Genomic DNA, 22,234 nt, shown 5'->3' on the forward strand with positions numbered 1-22,234 from the left:
TCCTGCTATTAGCATTTTTATTTAGTACAATATATGCTAGAATATAAATACACAGCAATATGTCCTTCCTTATCACGGGGAGTCTTTTATACAACTAAAATCCACAGCCGACATTTTATATGACAAAAGAAAAATAAACTAAACCTGTAAATTCTCAGGAGAAAGGATATAAGAAAATAATGCATTTTATATAAATTACAAAGGACAGTTACAGTGAAAATCCATTACCTTCCTCTCTGACTCAATTTTACAAAATAAAGTCAACATGGATTATTCTGGGAACTGCTAAGAGTGCATGAACACTGTGGCCCTTTCAAAAGACAGTGGTCAAAGACAAACTCTTATCTTGATGTCATGTATTGTTCTTAGTTCTTAACTGGAGTTGAGCTTCCTTTCATAGTCTTCTTTAGGTGGTGGTAGTTTGGCAAGATTTTCATCAGGAAATCCAGCTGTAGTGTCTGGGGCTAAAAAGATAAGATAATTATGGACTGACAAGCAGAAGGCAAAGAATACCAGGCAGAAATAATTACCACCACACCAGGGAAATATAGGTGATTTTCACTGGCTTATTTTGCTTACCTGTTCTTTTTTCTTTTTAATTTACAATGAATACATGTTAAGTTTGGAAATAAGAAAAAGCCAAAAGATTTTATATATAAAATTATACAGGACTTGGTTTTCAATCCTGCTTTGGTAGACTTTACCCTGGCCTCCAAAAAGTTAAACAGTTCTTATCACAGACAGCAACGTAAGTAGAAACCTGGAGCGCACGGCTTTGCACAGGACCCACACAGCACTTGGCTGCAGGCCTCAGTGGCTCGTCCCCCTTCCTGCATCAGCTTTGCCCCAATTTCCCTCACTGTGAAACTCACGAGGGGCACTCGTGACAAATACGGAGTTTCAGGCCCCTCCCCTAGACATTGTGATTCAATAAGTCTGGGCAGTCCTTCTTTTAATAAGGACCTCTATGTGATCACTGTGATCACTGAAATGTGGAAAACAGTATCCATTAAACTTCAGATATTCTTGCTTACTTAACTCTAATTTCCCTTAACCCAATTCATTTCTCCCTCTTCGATCATTTTTGCTGTTATGAAAAAGACAGTGAAAAGAAAAACGGATTTGTTCTCATTGCCGTTTTAGTCTACAGAAGTCATACTTGCTTATAATAGTAATAAAAGCCAAATGTCAGAAAAACAGAATAGCCCAAAGAGAACTGGAGTTTTAATTTCTGATAAAATATGGCTAAGATTCAGATGCAAAGTGATAAATGACTTAAAAAATATTTTCTTTGTGGGGAGGGGAAAGATGCTGGGTCACTAAAGCCCTATAGTGTGGGCCAAGCGATGAGGCTCAAGACCTCAATTAGAATGTCTTCTGTCCCAAGAAAGCCCCAAATGCCCTATCTTATTTACCTCCTAAATGAAACTCTAAATACATATTCTTCATTGTTCCTGGTTCTTAGGAGGAGAAGATAAATTCTCATAAGCCAGGAAAATATCCAAATACATTTGCATATTCACCAACTGTGTTTATTTTCAAGTAGTCTATGTTGGCAAACTAATAGATGGATCTAAGTTGGCTGCCCCATATACATTTGGTAGGGTCATTCCTTACCCTGGAGGATTAATATTTTAAGAGTGAATCAATAGTTTATAAAGTTTGGTGACGCATCTTCAGTGAAAACACGTAAGATCAGGAATAACATCTCTGGATTTCCTTTTTTCTATCAATTTGTCATTGTCATCTTTGTACATAATTTTGGTAATAACTTGAATACTGAATAATTTCACTACAAATAAATTCTAGCTTTAGGAATGTTTCTCTGATGTTTTATTTTAATCATCTGCTTTTTAAATAGCAGACTGCTGTCCCATTAAAACAATCATGTGACATTTTGGGGAAAATCAGCAGCCCTAGAAAGAGCTTTCAAGTATAATTAACAGTGTTGTATGAGTTTCAAGTGTACAACATAGCGACTCGACAATTCCATACCTTACACAGTGCTCACCACGATGAATATAGTTGCCATCAGCAACCATACACTATTCTTTTTTTTTTTTTAAGATTTTATTCATTTATTTGACAGACAGAGGTCACAAGTAGGCAGAGAGGCAGGCAGAGGTGGGGGGGGGGGGGAAGCAGGCTCCCTGCTGAGCAGAGAGCCTGATGCGGGGCTTGATCCCAGGACCCTGAGATCATGACCTGAGCCGAAGGCAGAGGCTTAACCCACTGAGCCACCCAGGTGCCCCAACCATACACTATTCTTACAATATTATTGACTACATGCCCCATGCTGTACTCTTCAACTCTTTGACTTATTTATTTTATAACTGGAAGCTTGTACCTCTTTATTTTATCCACCCCTCCACCTACCTTCCCTGTGGCAACCACCAGTTTGTTCTCTGTATGTAAGTCTGTTTCCTTTGGAAAGAACTCTTTAAAGACAGGTTCTAGTACCTGTGGCCGCTCAGTCTGCGCCCGACGAAGGCAGTCTGCACCATAGATCACCGTATTCTCAGGGATAACTTCAAACGTATTCAGGTTGCAGCAAGCCCCAATGATGCAACCACTTGTCAATATTACGTTTCTGCCCACATATGCTGCAGTAAAAACAAAGAAAGACCTGCAATTTAAAACAAATGAGTAGAATGCTAATTTTTTTCTAAAATGACTTAAATATTAAATTGCAAACTACCCTTAAGAAAAAAAATTTAAGGAAATATTTCAGTTCAGAGTTTATAAAGTATAGAGGCAGGCGCCTGACTAGTATTAAATGGATTAAAACAGACCTTTGCTGACTAGTTGTGTGACCGTGGGCATGTCACTGTAAATTCTCTGAGCAAGTTTATTTATAAGATGGAAAGACCGACCTGCTTACAGTTTGTTGTAAGGAATAAGTGAGATATTAAATGTAAAATGCTGCGCACAGGTTTGATGCACAGTAAGTATATAATAAATAGAAAATAACAAGGATAATAATTGGTAATCCAAGTTGAAATAAAAGACCATTAAGTAGATTAACAAAAAGTCTAATTTTATTAATTAAAAATAATTTTATTTCACACCAATCAGGACCAGCAAAGATAAATCATTATTCTATTTCTTTTTTAATCATTACTCATTGTTCAGGTTCTCTGTGGACTGTAGTGGGACATGGTCTTGGAGCTGCTTTCCCAGTAGTGGTGGTAACTTCACATGACCTCCTGCCTACCTCCATTTATAAGTAGCTTCCCTTTGTTCCTGACTGGCTAGGGTAAAGAACTCCTGCAATTAAAGAAAGCAAACTGCTACAGAAAATGATTATTTCCTTTAATTTTGCAATTAATCAACTAAGTTATCACTGACATTAGTATTTAGCAGAAATCTTTTTCAAATCTTTCATCTGAAAATTATGGTTTAATTCAATCCTGATTTAAATGTACACAGCTGATTTTTTTTTAAGGGAGGGAGGGAGGGGCAGAGGGAAAGGGAGAAAGAATCTTTTTTTTTTTTTTTAATTTCTTTGCAGCATAACAGTATTCATTGTTTTTGCACCACACCCAGTGCTCCATGCAATCCGTGCCCTCCCCAATACCCACCACCTGGTTCCCCCAACCTCCCACCCCCCGCCCCTTCAAAACCCTCAGGTTGTTTTTCAGTGTCCATAGTCTCTCATGGTTCACCTCCCCTTCCAATTTCCCTCAACTCCCTTCTCCTCTCCATCTCCCCATGTCCTCCATGTTATTTGTTATGCTCCACAAATAAGTGAAACCATATGATACTTGACTCTCTCTGCTTGACTTATTTCACTCAGCATAAAGGGAGAAAGAATCTTAAGCAGGCTCTACGCCCAGCCAGGAGCCTGACATGGGGCTCAATTTCACAACCCTGAGATCATAATCTGAACCAAAATCAAGAGTCGGATGCTTAACCAACTGAGCCCCCCAGGCAGACCCACGGCTGAATTTTTAATTCAATATATTATACACATTATTAAGTTCCTTAAAGGCAAATAATTAGTCTCGTAACATTTTAGTCCACTTTCAACCATACCCTCCTTCCACATTGCCATAGTTTCCACTTAGGTTGTTTTTTCAGGACACAATAAAGAGAAAAGAGATAATCACTTTTCACAAAAAAAAATTCCAAATATAGCTTACCTTTTGATTCAATAACATTATTATCTCCCATTTTCATGGCTTGAGAATCTATAAGCCAGAGTTAAGTAAACACTGTAAATGCGTTCATCCTTTTTTCCCTCCACTAATTCACTATATCCTTTTTTTTTTTTTTTAAAGACTTTATTTGTCACAGAGCAAGCACAAGCAGGGGGAGGAGCAGACAGGGGGAGAGGCAGGCTCCCGCTGAGCAAGAACTGCTGCGGTACTCAATCCTAGGACACTGGGATCATGACCTGAGCTGAAGGCAGACGCTTCCCCAACTGAGCCACCCAGGTGTCCCTAATTCACTATATCCTTATCCTGCACCACGGCAGAGGACAAAGGCGTGGGAAGGGCCATGCAGCCCCAGTCTGGCCAGAAGTTCCTGCTCAGAGCAGCCTGAAAGTAAAGTTTTAATCTTTAAATACAAGTATCTCAAAGCAGATGCAGTCGCCTTCTATATTTTTTAAAGAAATGAGCATCTTTTACCCCAATTCTACGAGTAACGTATTTTCATGACTGTCTTAAGAAAATTAAAATTACTTATCACCAAATCACTTAATGCTAACACTGCTAACAGTCTGATATATCTTTATATAAATACATACAATTCTCTTTATATAACTGGGAATCAAACTGTAAAACATCAAACTGTATAAACTCTCACAGCTCACTTATTTGGTTCAATTAAATTTGTAAGCAAGCATTATTCGATACCATTAAAATCTTTAAAAACATAGTGCAAAATGACTGCTTAATGGTCCTGATCGTCCATTTTGTGCATATAGCTTAATTTATTTAAATATTTTGCTATTGTTAAACATTTAGATTTTTTTCATCCAAGTTTTCCTATCATAAAATAATGTTTTGCTGATACCATGAAAACATTTTACTATCTTTTTAGAGGACAAAAAACAAGCACAAGAACTGATAGCACTCCGGGGGGAAAAAACAAAGAATGAAATATTTCCATCCCCATCCACCATTTCTTTGCATCAGACAGCATACTGTTAACCAAAACCACAAAGGAACCAAATGGACAGAGCCGTGGTTCTTAAATGAGGCTAGAAGCCAGGAGTCCTATTTCTGTGTCTACCGCCACTCAGTCATTGCTACCCATCAACAAGTTGTAGCAACAGGAGCAAGATGGTACCTAAAGATACGTATGTGTGTGCGTGAACTCACACTTATAATATACGTGATATATTTGATAGCTAAAACATGACAACTTCTATGGGACAGATCTGAATGCTAAAGACAAGTGGGAAGAAGAGTTTACTTAAATTATTGTAAAGGATACAACAGCCAACTTCAAATACATTATTGGTGCCAATGATCATAGGTTTCGGTTCTGGATCTTCCGCATCAGGAGTGATATTATCAGGGTGACTATAAAAAGAAGAGACAAATCATCAAAATTAATAATGCAATAGGCACTTCTCTTGTTTTAGAATTCGGGTTCACTCTTTCAATTTAACCTCCAACTAGCTTAAAATATATAACTACATAAGTAATTTCTTAATCCAAGTGAATTATTTATCCTCTATGCTGAAGAACTGATTCTGAATTGAAAAAGAACTACTGAAATGTAAAGAAGCCAAAGGCAGATGCCTAAAGACGTCATAGTAAAGCTCAAAGCCCAGAGGGCCTTTTCCAGGACAAGGTAAAAATGTTGCTGGCTATCATTTTTAGCTTGTTAAATTAGAATCAAAATCGTGCCTGAGTCAAAAAATTTCCATTCTTAATAATCATTCGAGATTGTGAAATGCAAACAGATATTCACACCAAATAATTATTTTATGCTGTTAGGTAGTTTGAAATATTTGGAACATAAAATGTTTGTGGTCTAAGAGGAAGCCATTTTTTAAATGGAGCTTTATCTCTGACAGTTGAGTTACTACAGAATATAGCTGTTGTCAACTGACTTACAGTAAAGGTGCCAAAATAGATTTTAAAAAGAAACTGCTTAATATAGTAGAAACTCCCAAATTCTAAGTAAGTGTTAAAACAAATCAATCTCTTTATCAGTTAAATATTTTCCCAAGGTCTTTCTTAAAAATTCCATACATTTGTTGCTATAAATTAGGTATAAGCTTGAATTTCCTGCCAAAATTTTATCTAGAAAGCTTCACAAATGCTTATGAAAACTTCATAGGTATTACAGTCTAGTTCACTAAGATTATGCACATGTTTAATATTTTAATATTTCTTTACTCTTCAAAGTTAAAAATTGCCTCTAGAACCCTCCAAATTTTCAAATATAATTCTGGGTGCTACCCCCACATAAGGTTTATGAAAATATACAACAGAATTAAGTTTATGTGTCTGGGCATGAGTAATAACATTCCAGCCAGAACTGAGAAATCATCCAATCAAAAGACTCTCTTTGGGGTGGTCAGCACAGCACTTGATGGCAAGAGTCAGGAAATGCTTGCTTAATGTACAGAAGAGGTAGTGACAATGTAAGGGAAGGCCATCAGACCCAGAGCAGGGGATTCTAGTCAGCTACGGACGAGTTCTCTCACCTTGGATAAGTCTCTTCACCCATCTGGTCTCTGGTTTCCTCATTAACTAATTTCTTGTGTTAAAAAGATCCTTAATGTTTCTCTAGTTCTAAAATAGCAGGCTTTTCAGATGTCTGTTGTAAAATGTTCCTATAGATAAGCTGAAATTAATAATAACACAATCTGTGCCCCTTCATTCAAAGTATCTGTAAGAGTCGTACTCACGCATTTATGATAAGCGCCTGTTCCTCTATGAGGTTACCTTCACCGATCACGATCGGCCCGGCTTCGGCAATAATGCGTGCTTTAGGGTGGATCACCGTCCTAGGTCCTGTTAAAAATATGATGAAACGGATTTATTGGTGGAGGCTACGCTTCCAATAGGAGGGGAGAAGATAGGGGGGTGTTGGTCAAGGCTATTGGGAGGCACATTTTCTAAAGTATGCGCCAGGCACACTAGGCACATTACAGACGTTATCTCTTCGCTGTTATCAACAGTAGTCAGAGCCAGATCTCAAGCCAAGGTGAGTGGAGACAGCCCAGGCTCTGGAGCCAGACAGCCCTGGCTCAGCGGCTGTTTGGAAGCCTCTGTTATCTCAGCAGTGAAATGGGGGTGGCGAAAATACCAGTCTCACAGAGTGGTTGTAAGGATTAGATGAGATAATGTTTGTGGACACAGTATTCTGGCACATTGTTGGCAATAAAAATTAATTCCCTTCCTTGTTTTGCTTTCCTTCATAAAAGTGAGGCTCTCTGCTTACAACGCCATGGCTTTCTCATGCTAGTGAACCACAAAGCACTTTCTTATTCTAGTGTACTGCAGAGTTAGCCTCTTTATTATGTGGCTAAAAGGCAATATGGGAGCAATGGGAGACGGGAAATATGTAAACTAATGTTGTCTTTGTTACTTTGTCTCTGTCCCTACAGCAAGCCTAACCCCTGGAAGGAGGCAGAGCTTTTACTGAAAAAGGTTACAGGGAGACAGTGGAAGGAGACAAATGTGATTACTGGAGTCCTAAGACTCTGAGATAGGCCAACTGAGGCAACGTCTCCCATCTCAAAGGGAGCAAGATGGGGTCTCACATCCATTTCACCATCAGGGTGGAGGAGGCACTGCACTGCTCAAACAGGGACAGCATTCTGGAGTGCTAACACGTTCCTTCCCCTGGTTCCTAATTTCCTGAAGGCCTAGTGTTTGGTGATCATGAAACCACTCAGGAGAAAATATAACCTCACTTTCGCCATTCCCTGCAGCAACGGCCCCGCCCACCCCCGAGGCCAAAGGCTATTTCTACTGGTAAACAAGCAGTGGGATCGACTCTGAAAGTAGGAGAGTGTGGGCAGAAGCATTGACAGAAGGTGGGAGGCAGTCAGGAAGATGACACTGTTCATGTAGCTCGGTATTGGATTGTGTAAATTAATTTATTCCGTAGTCATTACCTGCTGGTGATGCAGTGCTACAGGTCACAGGGAAACAAAAAGGAATACATGCTACTTTTGCCCTTTGGAGCTTGCGTATCTTCTTTGTTTTGTTTATCTGGAAAACTGGGAATACTTAACACACTCACACACAAATGTATTAAAATAAATGAGGTGTTCCTGGTGCCCAGAGAACTGGAAGGAACCCCCGTGCAGCTTTATTTTTCCCCTAACAATGACGAGCTGGGGACTGATAAGGAGGGTGGGGCCCGAGACAGGATGCGCGGGCAAAGGACCCACAGTCTGATAAGGAACAACAGGAGAGAGGCTTTGCTATTTCTGTCACCTCTCGCTCCCCAAGTCCTCAGATGCCAAACTAAAATTTCTCTGGCAACTTCTCCTATTCAGGACAGAAGATGGGATTTCTCGGGATCTCTGGGAAGGTTCTCAAGTGGACATGCGTGCCTTTTTTTTCTTTGTTAAAAAAATACACACATTTATAAAAGCAGTATGTGCCCATTATAAAAACTCAAAGCAAAAAGTGAAAGATCCTCTCTTTATGCAAGCCTATTCCCTAGAGGTAACTATTCTTAAAAGTTTGGGGTATATTATTCCAGACTTAAGTTCTACTGTATACTTAAGTCCTGTAAATGTCACTATATATAAAATATATTTTATCATAAAGTTAAGGAATAAATAGAATTTGAAGGTAGAAAAATACGGATTATAGGCACATGGTTTGTTTGTTTTTAAATCAAGGAACAGTACTTATTATTCTGCAATTTGCTTTATTCACCTGAAAAGTCATGGTGATTTTCCCATGTAAGTACATTTAGCTAGCTATTCTTTTCAGTGGCTGAACAGTATTTCGTATCATATTAACATACCATAATTTATTTAACCAAGCCCTTAATGATGGGCATTTAGATGTTACCACTTTTGGGAGAGAGGTGCTAAAAAATACTAAAACAAACACTGGATTCTTTTGAAATGAGAAATTTCTTACAGGTCTTCCAGCTGTGTGAACCAATTTGAGTCTATAGTTTGCACAATACCAGATTTGCATTTTACTTTAAAATGCTCTGTGATGGGGGTGCCTGGGTGGTTCAGTCGGTTAAGCATCTGCCTTTGTCTCAGGTCACGAATCCAGGGTCCTGGGATGGAACCCCATATCAGGCTCCCTGCTCCCTGGGGAGCCTGTTCCTCCCCCCTCTCTCCTGCCCCTCCCCCAGTGGTGCTCTCTCTCGCTCTGCTTTCTCTCTCTCAAATAAATAAATAAAATCTTAAAAATAAAACAAAATAAAATGTTCTGTGATAAAAGGGACAAGTCATTCAATTTTAGGTTCTTTGTCATTAGAGCCCTGCCAGCACCCCACCCCTCGTCTGGAAGGTCCTGACCGTGGTCTCTACCACGGAAAGGCTGTGTGCTTCATCTCTCAAATGCCTGTTCTCTCCCCCATAAAAAGATGAGATCTGGAGCAATCTACTTCATCATGTTGAAGTATGGGTTATACGAAATAATGTCTGAAAGGCAGATCACAGGGTCTGGTCCGTAACTGTTAAAAATGGGAGGTTCATCACTATCTGACACCAAAGGCTATTTGTATAACTATCATAATAAGCAAAACAACTCTTTCTGGTCTGAGAGACAAAAAAGGGGTCCACTTTACTCCTCTACTCAGGTTACTAGGGTAGTAACTCCTTTTAATCAGTGTGGAGAAATTTATATATTACTGTAAAATAATAAAAGAAATTAAAAAAGTATTTTCCATACTAGCATTAGAATCTTAGGGAAGAGATCATCACGCTGTGATAGAAAGCAGATCGGCTGTCACTGCTGGACAAGAAGCCGGCCGCACTAGCTATTCTGCTGGTCCTCAAGCTGTAGCTTTCGACAGCAAGTCCACCTGCGAGAAGCTACCTGAGAATGGACTAGTATGACAAGGTTATCACTGAAACCTGCCTTTCTTTAAAAGTTCCACTAAAGTGTAGCTCTGAAAACAACTGATACTTCCATTTTTCCCTTTCAAAAATAATATAATACATGTTAATTATACAAACACAAATTTTAAAAAATGAAATTTGAAAAAACAAAGACACGATCTCCATGTCTCATACAAGTTTTAAATATAACGCCTGAGCTATTTTAACCAGGCATTTTATTATTGTTGTTACCATTTTTATCATTATTAATAAGTTAGCTAGAAGAAAACTGGAAAACTCCTGGTTAGAAATCTGAAGGCCCTGAGATACGAAGAAACATCACCAGCTTGGGTGAGATCTGCACTTAAGACAGCACCTCCCCCTAGTGGCAGTACCGCCAAACTACAAGTCCCCGTATTTGGGGCGGAAAGAACGTAAAAGGTCAAAACATGAACTTTGAATTGTGAAGTAACAGCAAAAGTCACGGTAGATAATAAACTGAACAGCTCCCCTAAACCTGTCGTAGGTCTTTTGGGGTAGAGACTAGAGAGGTTAGTACCAACGTCCTTCGGCACGTGACTGCTAAGATTTTGGTTTGGAGGGCTCCCTAAAGGGCCATTCGGGGGCAGGTGTGCGGTCCACAGTGTGGGCTCCGTCTCTGCACAGTTTGGGGCTGGTGGCTGGCACCAGCGAGCCCGGGCATCCAAGTACTATTCCAAGTCCCGGGCAGCTGCAGCCGACTAAAATGTGAGCACAGACTGCTCCACACTCTTCCGCATGCGAGAAGCACTTTTACCTAGAATGGGTCTGATTGCAAACCAAGTTTAAGGATCTTGAGGTTAAAATGCTTTAAAAATAAAATCTGTCACCATGGAAAGATTTTTTTTTTAAAGGTTGTTGTGAACTTCTTGGAGCTCTCGCTGGCAGGGTAGTTTGTGTATTTTCTTACCAAATGCGCTGAAACCCTATTTGGCTTATCTCCTTGTTTGGATAAATGTGTCTAGAGTTGGAGTTGCCTTGCCGGCTGATGAATTATTTTTCTAAATGGTTGGCTGGGCTTGATGCAACACAGCCAGAAAGGCATTCCTCGCATCAAATTTCCATTCCCCTCATTTGGTAAAGGACATTTTTCCTGTCTGTCTTTGCCACAGAAAGCAATCTCTGTGCACATTTTCATATGTCAATAAACAGTTCAAAAAGCCACAAGCTTTTCCCTTTGAAAATTAAAACAATTCTTTTGACCTGTAAGCCGAAGTACCTGTAAGCGCTGCTTTATATTTGATGAAGTTTAAGTCAAAGCCACTGTTCTGCCTTATTGAAAAAGATTTCCATGGTTAAAGGGAAGCTTTTGCTCTGTATTAAAAACTCTAATGGACAGAAAGACAGAGTAAGTGGGAATAGGGCTTCCATCTCAGGGTTTTACACTGTGTGGAGTTCTGCCTTCCTACTTGCAATGTCCCAACCAAGCCCTGTCCTAAGACCAGGAGACTGACTTTCACCCCATGGTGGGACTACAGACTGTGCTTAGAAGTGACTTTCTGCAATGTTTTTCAGCTTTCAAAGCAAAATTTAAGGAAATAATGCATGGCCCAAAATCCAAGGCAGCCTAATTACAAACAGGCTTGATACTATGAAACCTTGTTTACCCACACTGTAATTAACAAGAGAGCTGTTATTTTTCCCAAGGTCTTTTCCCAGCAGTCTCTAATGAAAGGGGTCAGGTTCCAGCAGAGCCTCAAGTCACAGAATTTCTGCTTAAGGACAATACTCCAAAGCTTCAGACTAGTGTCTTTGATAAACCAAACACCTGATTTTTCTAGAATAGAAGATCAGGTTTAAAGTTCTACTACACCCCTGAAACATAGAGAAGGAAAAAATTACTTCCAAAATATTTCAGAATGGAATAATCTGGTAGGAGTATACCCAACTAGGGGACAGAAAGTTATGCATAACATCCTGTGAAAAACCCATTAATTCAACTACACTTAAGTTTATTGCTACTTAACGCAGAAAATAGAGCTTATTAAGTGTTCAAATCTCCCTATCCATAGCATAAGAGAAAAAGACTTTATTCTAGTATATTAGGCAAAAACAATAAATAAATAAATAAATAAATAAATAAAAGCCATAAATCAGAAAACAAACCAACCAACCATGGTGGAGAGAGTAAGTTTTAATTAAATAACTTATCTCTACTCTCCCAGTTGATTTAACTTCGTATCTCCTAGGAGCTTTTTAATCTGATGTATTACATCAGAAAAATGAATTAATAACAGTCAAAAGGTTTTACATTTATATTTATCTGGGGAGGGAGCGGGAAGAGGGAAAGGGAGAGTGAGCATCTTGAGCAGTCTCCATGCCCAGGGCACCCAACATGGAGCCCAGGGCAGGACTGGGTCTCACAACCCTGAGATCATAACCTGAGCCGCAATCAGGAGTCAGACATTTAACTATCTAAGCCACCCAGGCACCGTGATTAGAGATATCCTATACCAAATATAACAATGATGGAGGGGCACCTGGGTGGCTTAGCTGGTTAAACATCTGCCTTGGGCTCGGGTCATGATTCTAGGGTCCTGTGATCAAGCCCCACGTCGGGCTCCCTGCTCAGCAGAGTCTGCTTCTCACTCTCCCTCTACCCCTCCCCCCAACTCATTTGCTCTCTCTTAAATAAGTAAAAAAAAAAAAAAAATCCTTAAAAAAAACAATGATAGGGATGCCTGGGTGGCTCAGTTGGTTAACCTGCTGCCTTCTGCCCAGGTCATGATCCCAGGGTCCTGGGATTGAGTCCCATATCGGGCTCCTTCCTCATCGGGGAGCCTGCTTCTCTCTCTCCCTCTGCCTGCCACTCTGCCTGCTTGTGCTCTCTCTTTCTCTCTCTGACAAATAAATAAATAAATAAAATCTTTTAAAAAAATGATAGAAATGGCTCTCTAAATTCCGATTCTAGAAAGTTTCCATACTTATATATACAATTAAAGACGAGAAACACAAAACAAAAAAACAAAAACAAAAAGATAAGAAACACATAATGAAAATGAAGAATTGTAAAAGACTAAACAATGGGTAACTATATCCCTTCTGAATATTTTCCTTAATTTAAAAAACTGAAAGGGGCGCCTGGGTGGCTCAGTGGGTTAAAGCCTCTGCCTTCAGCTCAGGTCATGATCCCAGGGTCTTGGGATCGAGCCCCACATCGGGCTCTCTGCTCATCGGGGGGCCTGCTTCCTCCTCTCTCTCTGCCTGCTTCTCTGTCTACTTATGATCTCTGTCAAATAAAAAAATAAAATCTTTAAAAAAATAAAAATAAAAAAAATAAAAAACAGATATTTCTGTAAAGTATTTCAGCACATTTTCTTGTTTAAAAAAACTGGGTCAAAAATAAGCATAACAAATACTAACTTAGATTCATTCTATGACAAGCTTCAAATCACTAGTTAAAAAATTATGACCACTTCTTACACTATTAATCGATCACTGGAAATCTGTATTGAACTGTCATTTTATATCTTAACCACAGAGCTGTGTACTATCAGCTAGAGGAAAAACCTATATGGAAAGTAGATTTAAACACTGTATTTCCTGGGGTGCCTGGGTGGCTCAGTGGGTTGAAGCCTCTGCCTTAGGCTCAGGTCATGATCCCAGGGTCCTGGGATCAAGCCCCGCATCGGGCTCTTTGCTCAATAGGGAGCCTGCTTCCCTTCTTCTCTCTCTGCCTGCCTCTGCCTAATCGTGATCTCTGTCTGTCAAATAAATAAACAAATAATAAAATAAAATAAAAAATAAACACTGTATTTCCTTACATAATTTCAACATTAGGGAAGGTTGGTTGACATAAGGATAAAGAAAAGAGAGGAGCATAAAGTAGTGAAAGACAACAGGAGAAACAAGAAAGCGAGTGCTGACTCCTGGTAACCCTCATGCTCTAATCCCATGCAGTGGCCAGTGGCCCACCCTTCCTTTTCACAGGAGAAAGGTTTTCCTGCTATTCTACATAAGCTTCTACAAGTAACAGGAGTTTTTTTCCAAGTCAGAAACACACACACACACACAAACATATATATACACCTTGCACGTTTAGCCAGCAGAGGCGTCTATGCCATCTTTGCATCTGTTCCATAGTAGGTATAGTATACTTAGTTTAGAATGGGGAAGAAGTAGAAATGAAAGGAAAAATGTGCGTAATTAGCTACATTATTTTAGTCTTACTTTCATTCTAATTATAGAATACCTTGTGAGCTAATGAAAGGGTTATTCCTCAAATCATGATGAAAACCATAAAAATATCAGATTAAAAATAGTGCAGAAGAGCACCGATAAACAAGTAGCCATCATGATTTCTCCTCATAAAAAGTTTGCAAGCAGTTTGGGAATTCACAAAGAGTTAACATAGCACTGAACAGAAACCGGGTCATCTTCTAAACTCTGAAATTCTGTCAACTTAAAATAATTACATAAATCCAACCTGGCAAATTCCCAATGATGTTCCATAATACCAGCACAATCTTCACGTGTTCTCTAAGACATGATGCCTAAATTGGTCAGAGGCTTAAATAAAATTCATAGTTTTTTTTTCCAATTAAAGATCCTGTTGGTGTAAGGGAGCAGGGCATGTTTTCTCTCTGAAAGCTCTACTCTGGTAACGAGCAGCTGCTAGTAAGGACGGACTCACGTTTGTAAAGCTCCAAGGGCATGACAGGCCGTGACAACATATGTAAAAGAATAAGTGGCTAAAATGTAAGTTTGGGAGAACTTAATTATGTCCATATAAGCAAGATGCCACCTGTTAAACTGTTCATTTGATTTAAGTGTTGGATCTCACCTCTAGCAAGGGTACACAATGTTAAGATAAAATGGTGCGATTAGCTAGAGTTAGGATTTGGGCAATGACTTTCACAAACATTCTCTTATTGAATCCCTCAAAAACCTATGAGGTAGGCACTCCTATTTTGCATGTCACAAAAACTGCTAATTGCCACTAGATATCCATGCTTTCCTCTGCCCTGGTAACAGAACCCTATTGGACTGGGAGAAGCAAAGCACAGTTCAGACTATGATCTCCCAGCCTCCCCTGCAGCTACACGTGTCCATGACACTAAATCCAAGGCAGAGACTGTATATACAAAGAGAGACTGTGTGGAACTTTCAGGAAGACTATTTAAAGGAAGCTGACTCAACTGGGAGGTACACCTTTTTGTCTCCACTCCTCCCTTTTCTTATCCAAGATCACTCTTGGTGCTTTAGGATCGCATCCTGGCCTACAAGGCCAGAGCCCCTGGACAACCAACTAAGTAGTCCTAAATTGCCCACCTCTGTATTTCTTTATATAAAAGAATAAACCTCTGCATAGTTAAAGCCACCACCATATGCAGCTGAACCTAATTCTAAAACACACAATTACACGCGGATGGGGAAAATGAAGGTCAGTGAAGTTAAGCGGTCTACTAAAGTAAATCGGCAGGTAAAGAGCAAGGATACTAACCCAGATCTGTCAGACTCCATGGTCCACACTCATTAACGGTAGCATGTAAGCTCCATGAAGCAGTACCTTGTCTGCTGTGTTCACTCCTGTGTCCCTAGTGCTAGCACATGCCTGGCACACAGCAGGTACCCATTTGGATGTTTCTCAAATAAATCAATGACTTCATTATATTGCTTCATTAGTTTATCAGACAGAAGTTTAAATATAGAGTCCATCAGAGGGCCTGGCTGGCTCAGTGGGTGGAGCATGAGACTCGATCTCAGGGTTTTGAGTTTGAACCCCATGTTGGGTGTAGAAATTACCTAAAAATAAAATCTTTAAAAAGTTTCCATCAGACTTAATTCTATTAGAAATATTTAATATTTACAGGAAAAATACATTATTTTGTCAATAAAATTAGGACATCAGTGAAACAGACAAATATATAAAACCTAATTAACTGTAAAACACTGAAATAAATTAAATTACATCCATTTTTGAGAAATAATAAACTATTAAACTAACTAACTACTAACTAAATAACTAATAAACGATTTTCTTACCTATGGTTACATCACCCCGAATTTCACTTTCTACACAAACAACTGCTCCAGGAGCAATCTTCACACTGTAGAAAGAAAAAGGTAATATTCACCATGGGTACATTTTAAAAATATTGTTATAGAAGTTATCTTAATGCTGCAGTGAGAAAAAGGTTTAAAAAATGGATTTAAAAAACTGTAAGAGAATAGGGTATTTAATATATTACAAAATTCTCAGGAGGCATACTATCCATTGGTTAAAATCACTAATGATACCTTATTAAAACGCTTGAGGGAGTGCCTTGGTGGCTCAGTTAAGTGACTGACTCTTGGTTTCTGCTCAGGTCATAATCTCAGGGTCACGGGATTGAGCCCCATATCAGGTTTTGTGCTCACTGGGGAGTCTGCTTGAAATTCTCTCTCTCCCTCTGCCCCCACCCCCTGTGCTCACTCTCTTTCTCTAAAATAAATAAATCTTTTAAAAAATGATAAAAATAAAATGCTCAAGAAAAGAGGCTTTGGATTCCTTTAACACCAGCATTGTTTCTAAATAGGATAAAGCTGAATACACCTAACCATCCATTAGTAAGAGACTGATTAATACTAATAACTACGGTACACCACAGTTTATTACACAGTCATAAAAAAGAAAGAATAATACTTTATGTAAAGACTTGGGATGATTTCCAAGCTATATTAAGTCAAAAAAGATCAAAGCCAGAAAATGGATGGTACATAATGCATCATAAATTTTGTAAATGAATGTACATTCAAAATATTTACCAACCAGCAAGGTAATATTAATATAGAAATCAATGTAGAGATTTAAAATTTACAAAGATTCCTATTTATTCTCTAACTATATATGTTATAAAACTGCTTATTGAGTGATATAAATTGGAATGCAAATTGTCCCCAAATTACTAATGTACAAATAATTTACTAATGCTTTTTGATATTCTGTGACGTCCTGGTTTTTTGTTTTTTTTTTAAAGATTTTATTTATTTATTTGCCAGAGAGAGAGAGAGTGAGTGAGTGAGCACAGGCAGACAGAGTGGCAGAGGGAGAAGCAGGCTCCCTGCGGAGCAAGGAGCCCGATGTGGGACTCGATCCCAGGACGCTGGGATCATGACCTGAGCCGAAGGCAGCCGCTTAACCCACTGAGCCACCCAGGCATCCCTGTGACGTCCTGTTTGACACAGCTCAATCTAGCTAAATGCTGCCTTGGCTGGGCCATGAGCTGACATGCAGAACTGTACCAAATGACTTCCCCCGTCTTAAACTGATAATCATTCGGTAACTTTTTCTTATTAAGTATTTTCCTTAGTAGTAATGAAATTATTCATGGTGTTAAATATGCACTCAGCTTCTCTAAAATAGCAGCAATACCATGTTAGCTAATTTTACTTTATAATCCTATTTGGATTTTTCAAAATTTTGATTTCTAGTTGTTCACTGCAAGTATATAGGAACACAATAATTTTGGGGGCGCTTGAGTGGCTCAGTAGGTTAAGTGTTAGACTCTTGATCTCAGCTCAAGTCTTGATCTCAGGATTGTGAATGCAAACTTCCCATTAGACTCCATGCTAGGTGTGGAGCTCACTTAAAAAAAAAAGAAAAAGAAAGAAAGAAATATAATTTTGTATATTGACTTTGTTTCCTAAAACCTTGCTAAACCCACTCAGTTCACATAGATTCTCTAGGATTTCTCACAAAAGGAGTTTTGTTGTCTGTGAATGGGACAGTTTTACTTCTTTTCCAGTCTATATGCATATTATTTCTTTTTCTTGCCTTATAGCCCTGGTTAAGATTTCAGTATGATGTTTAATAGCCTTAACCTGTTCTGGCTCCATAAGACCAACAAAACCTATCAAACTATCTTTCTAAGCCATGAATTATGCGTTTTATTTTAATTTAATTTAATTTATTTATTTAACAGAGTGAGCAAAAGCAGGCGGAGAAGCAGGCAGAGGGAGAGGGAGAAGCAGGCTTCCTACTGAGTAAGGAACCTGACATGGGGCTTGATCTTAGGACCCTGGGATCATGACCTGAGCTGAAGGCAGTCACTTAACCCACTGAGCCACCCAGGCGCCCCGAATGATGGATTTTAAATAAATTAATAAAACCTGGTATGTAAAACAGTTGAAACTTTCTTGACCAAAACGTTAATGTTTTGGTTTATAAATTTTCTAAAAACTTGTTTTCTTATTCTAGCAAATAGTTTTTCAAGCAGTAAGAACCATAAATGTAGAGTATAATGATTCACTCACATCGATATTATTTTTTAAGTTCTATAAATATTCACGTATGAAAATATTTGCTTATTTTTAACATAGTAGATAGTATAAAAATGCTAATGGTACTTTCTACTTGTTTTTCATGTCTTTTTTGGGGGGACATTTCTTTGGTTAAAAAAATTGTTATTGCCAGGTTTTCTTTTTTTCCAAATGTTTTACTGTGAGGCAGGCTCATGCTTTCGTATTTGTCCTCCTTGATTAACGTAAATTTTCATTATATGAAACATGAACTTAAAAAGGACATGCTTGGCAATCTAACAAAATATTTAAAGTAATTAGCACATTAAATTTCTCTAACTTTTGAGCATCATTTACAACTGATGCAACCAATACAGCCACACCAGTGTGTACCTGCTGAATATTTGTATCTGCTTGAATATTTCCAAACCCACTCCAGAGGAACAGACAAGGTACTAATAATATTTATCACCTTCAGAGAGAGGAGCTGGATAGCAGGGACACAATGGTATACAGACACTTTTTCATTAGATGCCCATTTTTTAACTGCTTGCATTTTGAAACCCACAAATGCACTGCTTATTCAATATGTAAATAAAACAAAACAAAAAAGAGAGTGATAAAATTTTCTTAACACCAGGTGCTAAGTGGGTACTGGATTCATTTCCATAATCAGGGTGATTATTTATTTATCCCTATTTCCTTAAAAAATCTCCCTCAAATTATGATCCCTATACGCCCTCCCCCACTTAAACTTTATTTTACCTAAAAATACTTTCTTGTAACTCTTAAGTATCATTTAACTAATTTTAGACTTCTCAGTTTCCCTTTAAGATTGTTTTTTTAAAGATTTATTTATTTATTTATTTGAGAGAGAGAGAGAGAGAGAACGTGCGTGCACACCAGGAGGAGGAACAGAGGGAGAGAAAATCTCAAGCAGACTCTGCCCTTAAGCCAGATAGATACAGGGCTTGATCTCATAACCCTAGGATCATTACCTCAACCAAAACCAAGAGTCCAGTGCCTAACCCACTGTGCCACCCAGGTACCCCAAGACCAGTTTTTTTGTTTTTTAAATCACTGTTCCTATTGCTTCAACAACAATCTTTTTTAACCAAGGATAAAATTATTATTCATTAGTATCACTTCTTCTTACTTCCAACCTTCAAATAAATACCCAGCTATCACATATGTAACTTATTATGTCATATTCAATGACATTGGTTATAGTATTTCTAGATCATTGTCTATACCTGTTGTGTCATATTACATTCAGGATGCTTGATACATGACACAAGTCAATATAAGTAAGAAACAAAAGGTTGTGTTATGAAATAAATATGAACACTTAGAATAGTCAGTATAATCATATTCTGGTCTATTTCTTATATTAGTTTGTTCAGGTTAATGAGGAGTTTTTGCTTTTATTTATGATGGTAATCAAATGATGATGCACCTATAATTTAACTAAGACACTTGGACACCTTTGTTGACAATTACTAGGACACTTCCTGGAAAATAGTGTATCAATATGCATCAGGAATCATCAACACAGTCACAATGTTTGACCTCGGAAATCTATTTCTGGAGTTCTCTCATCAAGAATTCAATAGGAGGAATATATATATGTAAAAATTGGCAATGTTGTTTAGAATAATGAAATCGTAAAAGGGGAGGAGTAATGAAATAAAATATAATCATCACCTAACTGGAACACTATATACTCCCTAACAAAAGAAAAAACAAGATAAAACTACTTTTTCTGTCTTTTTTTTTTTTTTAAGATTTTATTTATTTATTTGACAGAGAGAGACATGGCGAGAGAGGGAACACAAGCAGGGGGAGTGGTAGAGGGAGAAGCAGGCTTCCCGCCAAGCACGGAGCCAACGAGGGGCTTCATCCCAGGACCCTGGGATCATGACCCCAGCCGAAGGCAGACGATTAATGACTGAGCCACCCAGGCTCCCCAAACTACTTTTTTTTTTTAAAGATTTTATTTATTTATTTGACAGACAGAGATCACAATTAGGCAGAGAGGCAGGCAGAGAGAGAGGAAGGGAAGCAGGCTCCCTGTTGAGCAGAGAGCCCGATGCGGGGCTCGATCCCAGGACCCTGGGATCATGACCTGAGCCAAAGGCAGAGGCTTTAACCCACTGAGCCACCCAGGCGCCCCCCAAAACTACCTTTTTATAGACAAAGTTTGCTCCTCCCTGTGGCCTTGCACTTGAGACATCAGGTCAAGAGGTAGGTAATGATGACAGAGCAACAGTGAGCCAACCAGCTCCCCTTCCCCCATGTTGTTTAGTTTAGCCCATCAGCTCCCCTTCCAGTTGTTTATTTTATTTTTTTAAATATTTATTTATTTATTTGACAGACAGAGATCACAAGTAGGCAGAGAGACAGGCAGAAGAGAGAGGAGGACCAGGATCTCTGCTGAGCAGAGAGCCTGATGCGGGGGTCGATCACAGGACCCTGAGATCATGACCTGAGCTTAAGGCAGAGGCTTTAACCCACTGAGCCACCCAGGCACCACCCCCTTTACAGTTGTTTAGTTCTCATTCTTAATAATGGACCAAGAGCCAGAGATTATCAGATAAATCAGGAAAGCCTCCAACTAAAAATGAAAAAAGCAAATCAAAGAGGAAAAAGAACAGTTTGAGGAAACACAGACAATTCAGGTACTAAAAGAAAACTTTAAAAAAAAACAAAAAACCTTATAATTCAGAGAAATAAGAGACATTACTGCAGAAAACAAGACAGAAGTCTAGGAAAAAGGAACAATGTCTAAGAACGAGCTCCAAGGGGCGCCTGGGTGGCTCAGTGGGTTAAGCCTTTGGCTCAGGTCATGATCTCGGGGTCCTGGAATCGAGTCCTGCATTGGGCTCTCTGCTCAGCGGGGAGCCTGCTTCCCCCTCCCCCTCTGCCTGCCTCTCTGCCTACTTGTGATCTCTCTCTCGCTCTGTCAAATAAATAAATAAAATCTTTTAAAAAATTAATACAAGAAGAGCGAGGTCCAAGAGATTAAAAACATGACCGAAATTTGAAATCACTAGGAGTGAGGTTAAAAAAAAGAGCTCTTCCAAAAAGTAGAACAAAATGGGGGGGGGGAGAAAAATAAGAAAATTAGAGAATCCAAATAAAAGAAACCTCAAGGAGTGCCTGGGTGGCGCAGTTGGTTCAGTGTCCAACTCCTGGGTCAGCTTAGGTCATGATCTCATGGGTCCTGGGATAGAGCCCCACATTGAACTGGGCTCTAGCTCAGCAGAGTCTGCTTCTCTCTCTCTCTCCCTCTGCCCCCCCCCCACTGTGCTCTCTCTCTCTCTCTAAGGAAAAGAAAAAAAAAAAAAAGAAATCTTGAAAGCAGAAAAGAATTTATAGAAAACACTATTAAAGAATAATACAAGAGGGCGCGTGGGTGGCTCAGTGGGTTAAGCCACTGCCTTCAGCTCAGGTCATGATCTCAGGGTCCTGGGATCAGGCTCTCTGCTCAGCAGGGAGCCTGCTTCCCTCTCTCCCTCTCTCTCTGCCTGCCTCTCTGTCTACTGTGATCTCTCTCTGTCAAATAAATAAATAAAATCTTTTTTAAAAAAAAGAATAGGGACGCCTGGGTGGCTCAGTGGGTTAAAGCCTCTGCCTTCAGCTCGGGTCGTGATCCCAGGGTCCTGGGATCGAGCCCCACGTCGGACTCTGCTCGGCGGGGAGCCTGCTTCCTCCTCTCTCTCTCTGCCTGCCTCTCTGCCTACTTGTGATCTCTGTCTGTCAAATAAATAAATAAAATTAAAAAAAAAATACAAGAAAATTTCCCATTACTAAAGGTTATTAATCTCAACTCTAAAAGGATGCGAATGCAAAGGACCCATGCCAAGTAACATCCTCTTAAAATTTCTGAATGCCACGCTAAAGATCCTTACAGTTTGCAGAACAAAAAAACCAAAACCAAAAACAAAGGCACACAGAGGGATTAAAATCATCAGAATGGCTTCAGAG

General features: G+C 39.1%; 1 protein-coding gene across 1 annotated transcript in view; it reads right to left on the reverse strand.

Moving 5' to 3' along the window:
- Window positions 1–22,234, reverse strand: part of DCTN6 (dynactin subunit 6) — a 25,354-nt gene continuing 3,120 nt past the window's right edge. Inside the window, exons 2-7 of the mRNA XM_080797829.1 lie at window positions 16,013–16,077; window positions 6,872–6,977; window positions 5,443–5,531; window positions 4,143–4,190; window positions 2,461–2,603; window positions 1–464 (exon numbers count right to left, since the gene is read on the reverse strand). Coding sequence (XP_080653955.1) covers window positions 366–464; window positions 2,461–2,603; window positions 4,143–4,190; window positions 5,443–5,531; window positions 6,872–6,977; window positions 16,013–16,077 — 550 coding nt within the window. The 3' untranslated portion in view covers window positions 1–365. The remainder of the gene's footprint in view (window positions 465–2,460; window positions 2,604–4,142; window positions 4,191–5,442; window positions 5,532–6,871; window positions 6,978–16,012; window positions 16,078–22,234) is intronic.

Source organism: Martes martes (assembly GCF_963455335.1).
Source record: "Martes martes genome assembly, chromosome: 2".
NCBI lineage: Eukaryota > Metazoa > Chordata > Mammalia > Carnivora > Mustelidae > Martes > Martes martes.